The 14,099-nt window shown below is 56.9% G+C and overlaps 1 protein-coding gene and 1 long non-coding RNA gene across 2 annotated transcripts in view; one reads left to right on the forward strand and one right to left on the reverse strand.

Moving 5' to 3' along the window:
• The first annotated feature begins 1 nt into the window (after window position 1).
• The window catches only part of LMF2 (lipase maturation factor 2), a 20,444-nt gene continuing 6,346 nt past the window's right edge, over window positions 2-14,099 (forward strand). The window contains 10 exon segments of the mRNA XM_078851211.1: window positions 2-130; window positions 3,924-4,127; window positions 4,130-4,176; window positions 7,894-7,925; window positions 9,108-9,153; window positions 9,155-9,305; window positions 9,778-9,956; window positions 10,735-10,867; window positions 12,921-13,055; window positions 13,515-13,620. Of these exon segments, the coding sequence (XP_078707337.1) occupies window positions 34-130; window positions 3,924-4,127; window positions 4,130-4,176; window positions 7,894-7,925; window positions 9,108-9,153; window positions 9,155-9,305; window positions 9,778-9,956; window positions 10,735-10,867; window positions 12,921-13,055; window positions 13,515-13,620 (1,130 nt within the window). The 5' untranslated portion in view covers window positions 2-33.
• Window positions 9,610-14,099, reverse strand: part of LOC140905525 (uncharacterized) — a 6,349-nt gene continuing 1,859 nt past the window's right edge. The window contains exon 2 of the long non-coding RNA XR_012156877.2: window positions 9,610-12,184. This is a non-coding gene — a long non-coding RNA (uncharacterized LOC140905525). The remainder of the gene's footprint in view (window positions 12,185-14,099) is intronic.

A 14,099-nucleotide genomic window follows, 5' to 3' on the forward strand; every position in this document is an offset into this window, starting at 1 on the left:
AGGCCGGGTCCCGCCGCCGCCGCCGCTCGCGCCATGGGGGAGCCGCCGCGCCTGGCCCGGCAGCTGCTGCTGGGCGGCCTGGCCGCCGTCTACGTCGCCGCCTTCGCCTCGCTCTACCTGCAGATACCGGGTGCGGGGCGGGGGCCCGGGGGGGCTCTGTCCCCAGGCGTCAGGGCGGGGCTGCCGGGGGCGGTCCCGGGGGGCTGGGGAACGGGTCCCGGGGGGGGGCCTGCCGCGAGCTCGAGGCCTGGGGCGGAGGGGGGAGCGCAGCTCCCTGGGGGGGGGTACCGCGGGGGGAGGGGGGAGCGCAGTCCCGGGGAGGGCCCTGGGGGGGTACTGCGCGGGGGCTGAGGGGGGAGTGCAGCCCCGGGGGGGTATCGCGGGGGGGGCGCAGTCCTGGGGGGGTACTGCGCGGGGGGGCGTAGGCGGTACCGCAGGGGGAGGGGGGAGCGCAGTCCCGGGGGGGCCCCTGGGGGGGGTACTGCGCGGGGGGGTGTGGGGAGTACTGCAGGGGGAGGGGGGAGCGCAGTCCCGGGGGGGGCCCTGGGGGGGTACTGCGCGGGGGGTGTGTGGGGGGTACCGCGGGGGGAGGGGGGAGCGAAGTCCCGGGGGGGGTACTGCGCGGGGGGGGGCTGAGGGGGGAGTGCAGCCCCGGGGGGGTACCGCGGGGGGAGGGGCTGGGGGGCGCAGTCCTGGGGGGGTACTGCGCGGGGGGGCGTGGGCGGTACCATGGGGGGAGGGGGGAGGGCAGTCCCGGGGAGGGCCCTGGGGGGGTACTGCGCGGGGGCTGAGGGGGGAGTGCAGCCCCGGGGGGGTATCGCGGGGGGGGCGCAGTCCTGGGGGGGTACTGCGCGGGGGCTGAGGGGGGAGCGCAGTCCCGGGGGGGCCCCTGGGGGGGTACTGCGCGGGGGAGTGTGGGGGGTACTGTAGGGGGAGGGGGGAGCGCAGTCCCGGGGGGGGCCCTGGGGGGGTACTGCGCGGGGGGGGTGTGGGGGGTACCGCGGGGGGAGGGGGGAGCGAAGTCCCGGGGGGGGGGTACTGCGCGGGGGGGGCTGAGGGGGGAGTGCAGCCCCGGGGGGGTACCGCGGGGGGAGGGGCTGGGGGGCGCAGTCCTGGGGGGGTACTGCGCAGGGGGGCGTGGGCGGTACCGAGGGGGGAGGGCAGTCCCGGGGGGGCCCCTGGGGGGGTACTGCGCGGGGGGTACCGCAGGGGGAGGGGGGAGCGCAGTCCCGGGGGGGGGTACTGCGTGGGGGGGGGCTGAGGGGGGAGTGCAGCCCCGGGGGGGTACCACGGGGGGAGGAGCTGAGGGGGGAGCGCAGCCCCGGGGGGACCTGGGGGGGTACCGCAGGGGGAGGGGCTGGGGGAGGAGCACAGCCCAGGGGGACACAGGCCCGGCCCGGCGGGGTACCTCGGGGGGAGGGGCTCGCTGGTTTGGCGACACGGTGTCGGTTATGACAGACCCCGAGGGGTCCCAGCCCCCCACACCGGGGGGCGGGGAGTTCCCTGGGAACGGGCTGTGGTACCTCAGTCATCTCATCGCCTGCGGAGAAACCCATCGAATGGCCTGGGTGGCTCCTGTTGGTTCTTGTGTCAGGCCCTGATGCCGTTGGGGCAAAGGGGAGGAAAGATGCAGGAGTTGGCGGGGCCAAGGCTGGTGCTCTGGGCTGCTCCCTGGAGGTGGGGTTGGGAAGGAGGAAGAGGAGCAGCAGACAGAGAGGCCGAAGATGAACTAGGAGCGGTAGGACGTAGAATCCTAGACTGTCAGCGCTGGAAGGGACCTCAGGAGGTCATCTCGTCCAACCCCCTGCTCAAAGCAGGACCAATCCCCAATTTTTGCCCCAGATCCCTAAATGGCCCCCTCAAGGATTGAGCTCACAACCTTGGGTTTAGCAGGACAATGCTCAAACCACTGAGCTATTCCCCGCCCCAGGATGTGTTGGTCTCCTGCCTGTAGCAGGGTCAGATGCCACCCTGAGACTCCAAACACCAGGGAGGCGGGTAATGCGGAAACAAGGGGAACAAGTCAGTAGCTCCTTGGGGGAGGATTGGCTCAGTGCAGTGAGGCTCCTGGACCAAGGCATGAGGATGGGCAGTGAAGGCCCTTGTCGGGGAGGGGGAAACCTCTGTTACACTTCATTGATTCCTGCTGTTTTGGGGTGAGGGGGAGCAGAGCAGTTCCCAGCTGAAGGGCCTCATTCAGCAGTGACCCACGATGGCTAAGTGGCCAAGGTATGTAACTTGCCTCCATCTGGTGTTCTGTGGGGACTAAATCCTGCCCCCTGTCCCCCAGTGTAAGCAGGTGTAGCTCCCCTGAAGTCAATAGGAGTTGGTTCCACCTGGACCAGATCTGGTTGGTGTCTGGAAGTGGTGGGTTGAGGTGTGTGAGACCAGGTGGAGGATGAGGGGGTTCTGTCTAGGTGTGCATAGAGTCCCCATTGCCCTACTATGCTAGTACCCCTCAAACACTAGTATTTAATCCTAACTCTGAAGTAGGACAATATTATCTCCTCCCAAGACACAGACTGCATTGCACAGGAAGTCTGGCTGAGCTGAGAATTGACCAGGATACCCTGAGTTGTAGGCTAGTGCCCTCCCAGTGCCTTCTTTACCTTGTACCCCCCTCCTGATAGCTTTTCCCGTTACCCTTCTCTTCTGTATACATTACCCATGCCCACAGAATGCTACCCTGCTCCCAGTTGCGCTACCCTGCTCCCAGTTGCACTACCCTACTCCTTATCACACCATTCATGCTGCTGCGTCTCTCCCTGCGAGCTGTGCCTGCAAATACAGGCTGTGCTTGATCCCAGGTGCAGAGTTCTGTGCCGCTACCTTGGGAAGCAGTTCCTCGAGGCCTTCCAGCTGCTGCCTTCTTCCTGGGGACTAAGAGGAAGTAGCTTCTGCTCTGCCCAGCTGGTCCCTCCCTTTGCCCAGTACTTCCAGCCTCTGTTTAACCACTTTATTTGAGAGTCTTTTCTCTGTTTCCTGCCAGTTGCTGGCTGGGAGCCGGGCGAGCGGCCAAGTGCTTAGCCACTCCGAGCAGGGCTTTTAATCTCCCTAGTTTGAGGCTGTGCTGGAGCATAGCAGGGGGGTCTTTCTGATGTTGGCATCTCTAAATCTGGAGTGGCCCCTAAAATCCACAGGGAGAGGATAATTCCCCACCCCACCCCCATGAGTCCAGAGCTGCTCTAGAGAGTGAAAGAAGATGGCTGTGGCACAGTTTGGGCCCCTGCCCTTGAAACAGTCACGTCCCGCAAGGGAGCGTACCCTGCAGGCTGGGGAAGGAGAGAGAGCCCTTGCTCGGCAAAAACAAGGAGAGAGAGCCCTTGCTCGGCAAAAACTAAAAGGCTTCAAGTCTGTTTAAGGCCTTGATCACATATGGGTCCAGGCTGTGCTGAGTACAGTGTGCTTGGGCCCTTACAACAGGTGTGAGTGGTCCCAGCTGCTATACCTCTGCATGCTGCTGGGCCCACCAGGATGGAATGTGCATCACTCTGCTCTCCTGCAGCTGCTCCCCCAGTCGGCTGGGCAGAGGCCTGGTTTGCTTGGTGAGCAGAGTCCTTGTAACCATTCCACGTGGGCAGCCCTGCAGGCTATGGCCATGGATCGTTAGGCAGCTGTTCACCCCAGGAGCTGCAGGTGGATGTTTCCCATGGTATGTTCATTCCCTCTCCCAGGCTCAGTGGCAGCAATGGAGGGTTGAATGTTGTTGGTAGGCTTCTGGACCTAGCTCTGTTCCTCTGATCCTGGAGAAGGTGGTATTCAGTGGGACCTCCTCCCAGGGCAAACTTGCTCACCAGAAAGGCTGGGTGTCCCTTGGGAAGGGAGGACCGCATGTTTCTAGCGGATGGATAGTTACCTGGGGGGAGAGGTTGCTGGGGGTTACAACTTTCTTTCTTGTCTCCTCTCCCCCCCCCTCCCCCCAGGGCTCTATGGGAAAGATGGCATCCTGCCAGCCCGCAAGATGCTGCGTGTCTCCGGGAAGGGCTTCTGGGAGCAGCTGCGGGACTCCCCAACGCTGCTGTGGTTTGGCCCACACCTGGGGCTGGACACGGAACAGGGCATGGAGCTGCTGTGTCTGCTGGGAATATTGACCTCCTTCGGCGCCCTGGTGCTTGAGCCCCTGCGGGACAGCTCGTCTTCCTGCTGCTCTGGGTGTTCTACCTCTCGCTCTACCAGGTATGTGGGCACTGGGGGGTGGATGGAGCAGTACATGGTTGGGGTAGAGGCAATCCCTTGGAGTGAGGGGGCAGGGGAAGACTTCTCATCTGTGACAGGTACATGGTGGAGTGCCCTCCTTGCTGCTCTGCACCACCTGTAGCATGGGTCCTAATAGAGCAGTGGGTTAGCAGAATCCGTGCTTGGGGCAGGGTTTGTTTCACCTGATCCTCTTCCCTGCTGTTCTTCTTTAGCTTCTCACTCTTTAAAGCAGCCCAGCTCTCCTCCTGTCAGTCCTCTTCCCTCACCTCTGCCCAGGGCGATGGGGTGGGTGATTTTCTCTCCATAGCAGGTGTTGGTCTTGCCATCTCAGGTTGAATTCAAGTCTCCATCCCTGCCCCTGTTCCTGGTGGTTCCATAATGTCCCCCCAGTTCCTTCTGGGGTTAAAATTCTCCATATTTGGTCTGTGACTACTGATTGGGCTTTGGAGTAGCCTCTTGGGAAGTGGGTATGTCACATTCTCACCTGCTCTTAGCAGGAATTTTACTCACTAATGCCTTGGGCTAGAAGCGTCACACTATACTTTTCTTCAAAAAAACAAAAACCCCAAATCTTTTAGCTCTCCAAAGCAAGCCAGGTTTGCAAAGAATCACTTCGCTAAGTGCACCACCACTGAGGACAGGGATATTGCACACAAGCATAGTGGTGCCTAATACTTTTAGCACACTTAAGGGATCTTAATCTGCTGGTGGTGCTTGCAGCTGCCTGGGTCCCATAGCTCCCTATTGAGGAACTTGTGGTGAGAGTCAGGTATCCTGGCAGTTTGTAAGCATGGTTTCTCTTCCTTCTCACACCAGATGAATTAAATGCAAAAGGTGCACTTGCTGTATTGTATACCTGAATTCCCTTGCGTAGGCAGCGTGGTTGAGTTAACCCTGTCATTGCTACCTTAGCTTTCAGAATATCCTGGCTATTGAGTGTTTGATGTTTTGGCCTTAACACTGCATTAATACTAGTGCGTTGCATTTATTGCTGGCTCTGATCTCTCTGATCAGAACAGAGCTTCTCCCAGTTGCTGAGACGGGAGTCGTTTCCTGGCAGATCTCAATCAGAAGTGATTCCTGCAGGGATCGGTGAAGGAGAGTGGAGCTAGTTGGGTCAGTTTGGGACACTAAGGAGACCAGCCATCTGGGATCGCTGCATCCTAGGTGCTCTCCCCAAATCCGTACACCTGTCTGGTATCCCCTGTGTGCACCAAGCAGTGAGTGCTGACAGCCTGCTCAGCACTACACTGTGCTGATGTTATACTCACCCCCACATAGGGCTCTGGCCCGTGCCAGCCAGCCAGGTCCCCATTGAGAGCCTGCTGGGTGGTTCTGCCTCTCAAAGAGCTCCACTCCAGTTCGGCTCAGTCTGACCAAAGTACTCTAATGCCAGCAGCCACCTCTGCCAAACCCACCCACAGCTTGTAGCAGCCCTGTCAGTTGTTGCGGTGGTAGGTGTGGAAAGGGGACAGGGTGGGGAGCTTTATTGTGGCCATGAGTGCTGTCCCAGCTGTGCAGAGGAGTGAAGTATCTGGCTGCAGCTTTGTGTAGCCAGGAAAAGCAAAGGTAACTGGACTGTCCTCTTCGCTGGGACGGTAGCTGCCTCTGAAACAGGCCATGGGGAGGTGCTCTCTACCTTCCAAACTGATGGAGTTTGGTCTGCTAGGTGCAGTATCTCAGAGGCCCTCTCTGTCCCCAGGGCAGTGACTCTCTGGGCCGAGGTGTTAGGGAGCTTATTCCTTCACCCCACTTACTTCCCTGGTCCTTCTCGCATGAACAGAGAGCAACAATACCCTAAGTCAAAAGGTACAAACACTTTGATGTTTATTGGAGTGAACTTCCAGCAAGCATGATCCAGTTTCCTTCCTTGGTGTCCCCCTTCCCAGCTTGGACACCACAGAGCCTTACATCTGTGTCCCTGTTCCCATTCCTGCCCTTAGCAAAACATGATTCCAATTTCCCCACCCCATTCCCTGTTCTCATTTCCCCACACACACCCACTTCCTGATTGACTGCAGACTATATAGTAAAACTTGAGTTCTGCTTAGCTATACTTAACCAATCATTTTCCTGAAATTTAACTAACCAATCCTAAAATATTGTAACATGATTACGTAATCAATTATATCCCACCACCTAATTAGTTTACACCCAGCAAAATTAATTATACAGCAGACAGGACAATCACAGAACCAGGCAGAGATTATACAGACAGACAATAGCAAAGTGGGAACTATAATGACAAAACAATACAGAAGTGAGGATTTCACATCCCAGCTATGGATAAGTGAGTTCTTGCAGACAGATGCTATCAAACTAAGTTTCCTTTTACATCTTCTAGGCACTTCCCTTTCTCTGGAGGCGACAGGCATTATCAGGACAGGATTGTATTCCTAACAGCCCAATAGCATGTTATTTCAATGTGACTAGTTTGGAATGTGAGGAGGTGACTGTTTGCTTCCCAGCTAGGGCTGCCTCTGTTGCTTAGCCAAAGGCCTTAGCCTAAGAAACAGGGCCTCAGACTGTCACAGTAAGGGAGGCCCTACACTGCAGACAGTGATTTTGATTCTCTGTTTTATACCTCTAGAACTATCTAAGTGATAAGAATACACCTAAATTCTTAGCGTATAGGCCTTTACAGACAGGCCTGAATATCTATATCCTAACAAGAGGCTTGGGAGGACCATCCCCTGCCTCTGCCAGGAGTCTTGCCTCCCTTTCACGCAGGCCCGCTAGCACCTTCCTGCTTTAGGGATGTTCTGCTTGCTGCCTCTTCCCCTTTTAAGGTGACACTGAGAGAAACATCATTCCTCTTATTGGAGTCTCTAGGGCGCCTCCTCCTCTGGAGCAGCACTGACTCAGAATCTGGCAGTAATCCAATCCCCTGCGTTTCTAGTATAGTGTTGGCATGTCCACAGCTGTGGGCGAGTCAGGAGCTGGCCTCTGGAGTCAGCCTGTTACACTGTCAGTATTGATCGTCCTGCCCTGATCTCTGAGCGTGCTTAAAGCGTTAGTGGGAGTGAGACGCTGATAGCACCAGGCCTAGAGGCAGCCATAGTGCAGGCTGGTATGAGCAAGATTCAGCTGCAAATGCCCATCAATCCTGACTCTCAGCCCCCCGCTAGCCCAGCCCTGGGCTCCCCCAGTTCTGCTGCTACCCCTACAATCCCAACCACAGTCCCTTGTCCTTTGAGTCTTCCTTGGATAATCATCTGGGTGCCAGGCTTGACCCAGACAGCCCATCCACTGGAACAAGCGAGGCCTGAAGCAGACTCTCCGGAGAGGAGGCTGGTGCAGTAGCTCCCAGCATCATCCAGCCTTGTTGGAGCACGTGACGTAGATGTGTCCCCGCTCCCCGCCCCCTCTGTCTTTGCACCCCTCCCCTCACCCAGGCATTTTGCTGGGGCCTTACCGTGGCCCCACAGCTCTTGGCTGTGTGACAGTGCCTGGTCTCAATTCCCAGGGGTTGGATCGGGGCCTGTTGCCACAAGGGAGCTGGCATTGCTACCTGAAATGTGCCCAGGAGAAGGCGTTGTCTTCCCATGATTCTTTGCACTCTTCTCCGCTCTAGTTTGGGTGGGATAGAGAAGAACCGGAATGGGGCGATCCTGTGATCAGAACCTATTTGTACCTGTCACTCCGTAATGCACCCTGGGTCACCTGTTGATACCCTTGTGCTCCCTCTCCCCACAGGTGGGGCAGGTGTTCCTGTACTTCCATGGTAAGTGACTCCGTCTCCCCAGATTTACACGTGGCCACTCCTGTTGGGTCGTTCAGCCCTTCCAAGCACAGCTTTGGTTCCCCGGCAGATGGGCCCCCGATGGGTGGCCGTGGAAGCCCCAGCTCTATCCTGCAGGTGTTCACATGACCTCTTGTGTGGCTGCACTGTAGCTCTGTAGGGGTTCAGAGTGGCAAGTCTTGTGCTGTGCTGAATCAGTTCAGAGAAGCAACACTGAAGTACAGATCCCTGCACCGTGCTGCCTGGACACTGCTGTCCTAACTCAGTGTAGTCAGGCAGGCCTCTTGTGCTGAGCATTCCTGGGAACTATCCAACTTGTAAATCATGCTTGGTCTGGTGTGCCAGGAACTGGTTCTGACTGTTACCGCCTGCCACGTGCTCCTGGGGTGGGGGAGGTGGCCGTTCTCTTTCAAGATGGCTGCTGTATGTCTAGGTTTGTGGGACTCCTGTTTCCCTATGAATGCTCGCTGGGGCCATTTAAACAGGCATTGTGGGGAGTGGGCCACAGTTTGTCCTATTTTCAAAACGGTTCCAGTAACATGCTAAAGGCAGGAGAAAGACACTGACTCTGCAGTGGTACTGAGACCATCAGCTGGGGAAGCTCGCCTCCCCTTTGGGGAAGAGGGATCACCAGCTAAGCCTGGAGAGTCTACCCTAGCGATGGCCACTGCTACATCCTCCAGGAGGGCCCAAACTCCGGGTTGCCTAGGGTGTTGTGTACAGGTGGTGGGCAAATGGGGTTGTGCCTCATCGCGGTGACAGTTAGTCACTGGTGACCCCGTGGCTGTACGTAGGCAGAGTTGCAGCTCAGCTGTATTGTGCCCGGCATTGCAGCCTCTGGGGGCTTGGTCGCAGTACAGCCCCTGCTAGTGCCTTGCTCACCCCTGGACATGGGCACTCTGTAGGAGCAGTCTGGGTGGTCAGCGCTCTTGTGCAGCCATGCATGCTATCCGCATGCAGGTGGCTAGAAACGATTTGCAGCCAGCTGAAGCAGCCTGACCGTGACCTTTCAGACCTGGCCTCTTGGAGGCTGCCAGACAAAGAGGCATGTGGAGGGGGCTTCTATGAGGCACCCGCGGGGCCAGGACAGTTGAGGGGAGGTTGGCCCCAGCAAACAGGGAGCCTCTGGCCCCTCTCTCTGATGCCTTGTGTGGTGTGCTCCCTGCAGGGACAGCCTCCTGCTGGAGACAGGCTTCCTGGCCGTGCTGGTGGCCCCCCCTGCACCTACTGAAGTGGCGCTCCACAGCCTGGCGGCCACATGACAACATCACCTTCTGGCTGATGCGCTGGCTGCTCTTTCGCCTCATGTTCGCCTCGGGGGTGGTGAAGCTGACCAGCCGCTGCCCCACGTGGTGGGGGCTCACAGGTGAGGGGCTTGGCATGGCCACAGTGTGGGGGCGGCATCGCTGTGGCTGCTCTCTCAACCCATGCAAGCGCTCCTCCCCAGCACCCCTGGGGGTGAGTTAGTGTCACTGACCCTTTCCTACAGGTTGGGTGGGCCATAGAGCCTGGATGAGAGAGAGGTTCCTGGATCCCAGCCCTGTGCTCAGCCCACTAGGCCATGCTCCCATTTCCAGACACTGGCAGGGTTTTCTGCACCAAGTCTCATGGCAAATGCACTGCTGTGCAGCCCAAGTGACTTGTTCAGGGCAGCACTTAATATTGTGTGCAGCTTGCTCCAGCATCTCTGCATATCCCTGCATGGCCTCTGTCCCCATATGGTCCTGGCTCTCCCGCTCTCTGAGGCACATCCAGTTATTACCCTGCACTGGCTCCTCCTTCCTTGCTTGTGTCTAATGCATCCCTTCATGGCCCTGACCCTGCTCTCTCCCACGCAGCCCTGACCTATCACTACGAGACCCAGTGCATCCCTACGCCGGCCGCCTGGTTTGCCCACCAGCTCCCTGTGTGGTTCCAGAAGTTCAGCGTAGTGGCCACGTACGTCATCGAGATCGCTGTGCCCCTGCTGTTCTTCTCCCCCATCCGCCGCCTCCGCCTCTTCGCCTTCTACTGCCAGGTACGTCCACAGCCAGCGAGGGCCGGAAGACTTCGGATGCGCCTCTGGGGATAGGAGCAGGAAAGAGAGTTCGGGGGCCTTGTGCTTGTCCCACGTGTTGTCCAGTGGGAGCCATTAGTTCAGATCTCGCTTTCGGGTATAAGACTTAGGGGACAGGAGACCAAGGGGGATACAATGGAAATGAGCATCCCAGCAGTCTGTTCCCATCATGCATTGCAGGCTCACAATGGTCAAATGCCAGTGACATTGGACCCTTCAAGTTCTGGGCCCAGAAGGAGGTGTTCCTGCCTTGCTCACTGGAGGCAAAGGGCAGCAGAGCCTCAGACTGAAGGGTGCAGCTTACAAGCAAGATGGGTTTCCCCCTGCCTTGCAAGGCCAGACAGGGAGGGTCCCCCTCACCTCTCCCCTGGATACCTTCCTCTCGTGCCACGGTCCTGGCCCTTTGGCTGCTGGTGCCAGCCAGAAGGATGGTCATGCTGCTGTGTGGATCTCTGTTAACCCTCTGGAGTCTACAAGCTGCCTCCTAGGCTGAGCGGCAGGCAGTGCCAGTGTGGGGCAGCTCCCCTACAGGGAGCAGGACCCCTCCATGGGGGAATGTTGAGAGTGGAGGCCTCTTGGGCAGGGAGCCTGGGAGGGGGTGCATGGGAAGGGATGTTCGGTGTTTCTCTTGGCACTTTGTCCCTGGGCTCAGGAAGGGAGGTGCTGGGGATGACAGGCCTGCACTTCATGCCGTGATGGGACCCAAGCCATGACTCTGAGTTCCTGCCCTCCTCCGCAGGTCCTGCTCCAGCTGCTGATCATCATCACAGGCAACTACAACTTCTTCAACCTGCTCACCATTGTCCTGTGCTTCTCGCTGCTGGATGACGAGCACCTGGGGCTGGGGCGCAGCAAAAGGAGACCCACCAGCGGTGAGTCTGTGTGGGTTAGGGCTCTGCTGTGGTCTCAGCTCACCTGGGCTCAAGCTGTTCCACAGGGTGAGGTGGGTCCTGCTCTGGGGGTGGGCAGGTCCTGGGGCTGATCCAGAAGTGGCAGAGGGGGAGCCCTTGGCAGAATTCTCGGTGATCAGTCCCATGTGCTGTGCAAGGAGCTTGCTCTGAGCCCTGTAGCAAGGGGGCAGCGCCCTGGTGCAGACAGGAGATCCTGCAGCAGACTCAGCTGGGCTATTTTAAACTGTCCCATAATTAACTTTTAGGGGGCTGTAGGTCTAATAAACACAGCTGCACTGAGACAATCAGGGGTGCTGTGGGGTAGGCAGGAATTGTGGGAGAAGCACATTGGCTGCATGCATCTGCTAAAAGAATGGTGAGAGAGAAGGTGGGTGAGATGATGTCTGTCAACAGCAGGAGCTGGTTCAATACAAGATAAGCTTTTGAGCCTCCCCAGCTGTTCAGGTCTCAAAAGGTACTCAGGCCTGGTCCACAGCGGGAACTTGAATTGGCAAAGCTACATCTCTCAGGAGTGTAGAAAAATCCTACTTTGAGAAACATGGCAATGTCGACCTAACCCTCAGGATAGACAGTGCTTGGTCAACTGAAAAATTCTTCCATTCAGCTAGCTACCATCTCTCCAGGAGGTGGGTTACCTATGCTGGCAGGAGAAGCCCTCCTGTTGGCGTAGGTGGTGTCTACACTAAAGCTACTACAGCAGCTCAGCTGCAGCAGCGTTTTATGTGTAGACATACCCGAAGTGTAGCCATGCGCAGTGTCTCAGCTAAACGTTAGCATAAGGAATTAACACACGTAAGAAACCAAGGTGCAGCGGGCCGTTAACACCCTTCAGTCATAAGAGAAAAGATTTGTTAGGTCACAGATTGTTGTAATGAGACTTAAAATTAGTGTGTCTGTTTAGTTCATGATTTTTAGTGTTCAGCAGAGTTCTCCCAGGCTCATCTTTGGAAGGTGCTTTGAGGACAAGGACTGAGAGCTCAGGTGTGGAGTGATCACTTTGTGAGAAATGTTCACTTCTGGTGATAAGATGGTTTTGTCTTATCATTTTTCTGCATGAGCTCATCCAAGAACGTCGTGATAGCTGTTGTGAAGTTTGATGCACTGGATGAGGTACACCATGTGTTGCAATAGGCCTGCATAGGGTCTTGATCATTGTAGCAGTGGAGATATGACTGCAGGTTTTGCAGCTGTTCTGGCAGGGTCTGGTGCCGCTTTGAATTGGCGTGCCCTCAATTATGGGGAACTTGCTTCTGATGATGATGGGTGCATGCTTGAAGGCTAGAAGAGAGGGGTTGGAAAAGGTTTCTTTTAGGATGGGGTCCCAATCGAGTCAGGGTAGTAATTATTAGGTGCCAGTACAAGTTCCAGTGTGGGGTGGTAGGTGACAACTAGAGGTGTGTGGTCAGTGGGTGTTTTTCTCGATTGAAGCAAGTTCTCTCAGGTTATTAGTGTCGCTTGTTCCATGATGCAATATACTTCTCTGGTGGATAGGCCTTGCTTGGTGAAGGCGGTTTTAAGTGTGTTAAGTTGTGCATCCCAGACTTGCTCCTCGGAGCATGTTCTGTGGTACCTGGGTGCCTGGCTGTAAGTAACGGATTCCTTGCTATATCTGGGGTAGCTGCTGGATCTGGAGAGGTGGCTGTTGAAGGATGTGGAGCATAGCTCAGTGGTTTGAGCATTGTCCTGCTAAACCCAGGGTTGTGAGTTCAATCCTTGAGGGGGCCATTTAGGGATCTAGGGCAAAAATTGGGGATTGGTCCTGCTTTGAGCAGGGGGTTGGACGAGATGACCTCTTGAGGTCCCTTCCAACCCTGATATTCTAGGATTCTGTGATTAACAGTGCCTCTCAAACTGCCATTGTTGGGTTTCAAAGTTAATAGTTGAGCAGGCCCCCATGGCACAATTATGCTTCCCTTGGAGCTGTTTCAGGCTCTGATCAGATTCTGGCAGACAGCATTGTGCATCAGTTCCACTCAGTCCCTTAACATCACTTGTTTCCTCCCCTACCCTGCAGCCTGGCCTCCAAGCCTGCTGTCTGTCCTCTCCACGCTGCTGGAGCTGACTGTCTATGGGTTACTCATCTACTGGAGCATCCAGGACTTCGGCCTGCATTTCAACTGGGAAAAGCAGCTCATTGAATCCAAAACAGGTGTGGTGCTTCCTCCCTTCACTGCAGGGTGGGACAGCATGCACAGCCCACAGCTGGGTGCTGATGTGCCCTCTGGCTGGTATCCCATCTCTTCTGTGATCCGCTCTGGGCCTTGCAGCTTAGCCAGAAGAGTGACACTAGCAGGACACAACCTTGAGCAGCTCCTGACCCAGCTACCATCCAGGCAGCATCCTGGCAAGGCCTCCCTCAGGTCAGGTGCAACTTGGCTCCCCGACCCTTTTACTCCGCCCAATGGTGAAGTTGGTCCATGTCCTGGTGAGCCTGTTGACTTTGGCTGAGTGACTCAAAACGAGCCACCTTGTTGCTAACAGTGACACCCCTCGGTGCCTCTGTGTCATATGACCTGCACTCCTTCCTGGAGGAAAGGGGTGATTTGTGCGTCCCCCCTTCCCTGCCCAGACACTATCTGACTCCTGTGGTTTTACCCCTCCTCTCTAGCTTTCACTTATCATGACTTCATCCAGTGGTTGAAGACAGTGACTTTCCCTTTAGTGGGGTTGGGCCTCCTCTCCCTGGCCTGGGAGATTCTCTCTGCCATGTACAGGTGAGTCACTGTTCCAGGGGCAGGCTCTGCTGCTTGCTGTGCCTCTGAACTGGAGGGGTTTTGTGGCAAGCATCAGTTCTCTGCTGTATCATCCCCTCCTAAAGCTGAGGGGAACTGCCCCGGAGGTGCAGCCATGGGGTCTGGAGTGGTAGAAAAATGCAGCCAATCCATGCACAGATCTGATTACTCCTGACTTGGAGCTAGAGTACAGCAGGTCTGAGGGAATTGGCACCCCTCAGATCAGTGGGGCAGGCTGTCTGCCTGGGGGATCCCAGGATCCCCACAGCTCCTGGTTGTTGGCGTGGTCTGCAGGAACACTGCATTCAGATCGAGTTTCATGCTGTAGCCACTGGCTGCCCTGGGAGAGTCTTGTCAGGTTGGCTCATGGGCTGATGAGGCGCTGCTATGCTTAACCCTTCACCCACAGCCTCAGGGGCCCCACAGGGTCAGACTTCCCTGCAGAGTTGGCTGGAGTTGTC

This window comes from Lepidochelys kempii, chromosome 1 (genome assembly GCF_965140285.1).
Source record: "Lepidochelys kempii isolate rLepKem1 chromosome 1, rLepKem1.hap1, whole genome shotgun sequence".
Taxonomy (NCBI): Eukaryota; Metazoa; Chordata; order Testudines; family Cheloniidae; genus Lepidochelys; species Lepidochelys kempii.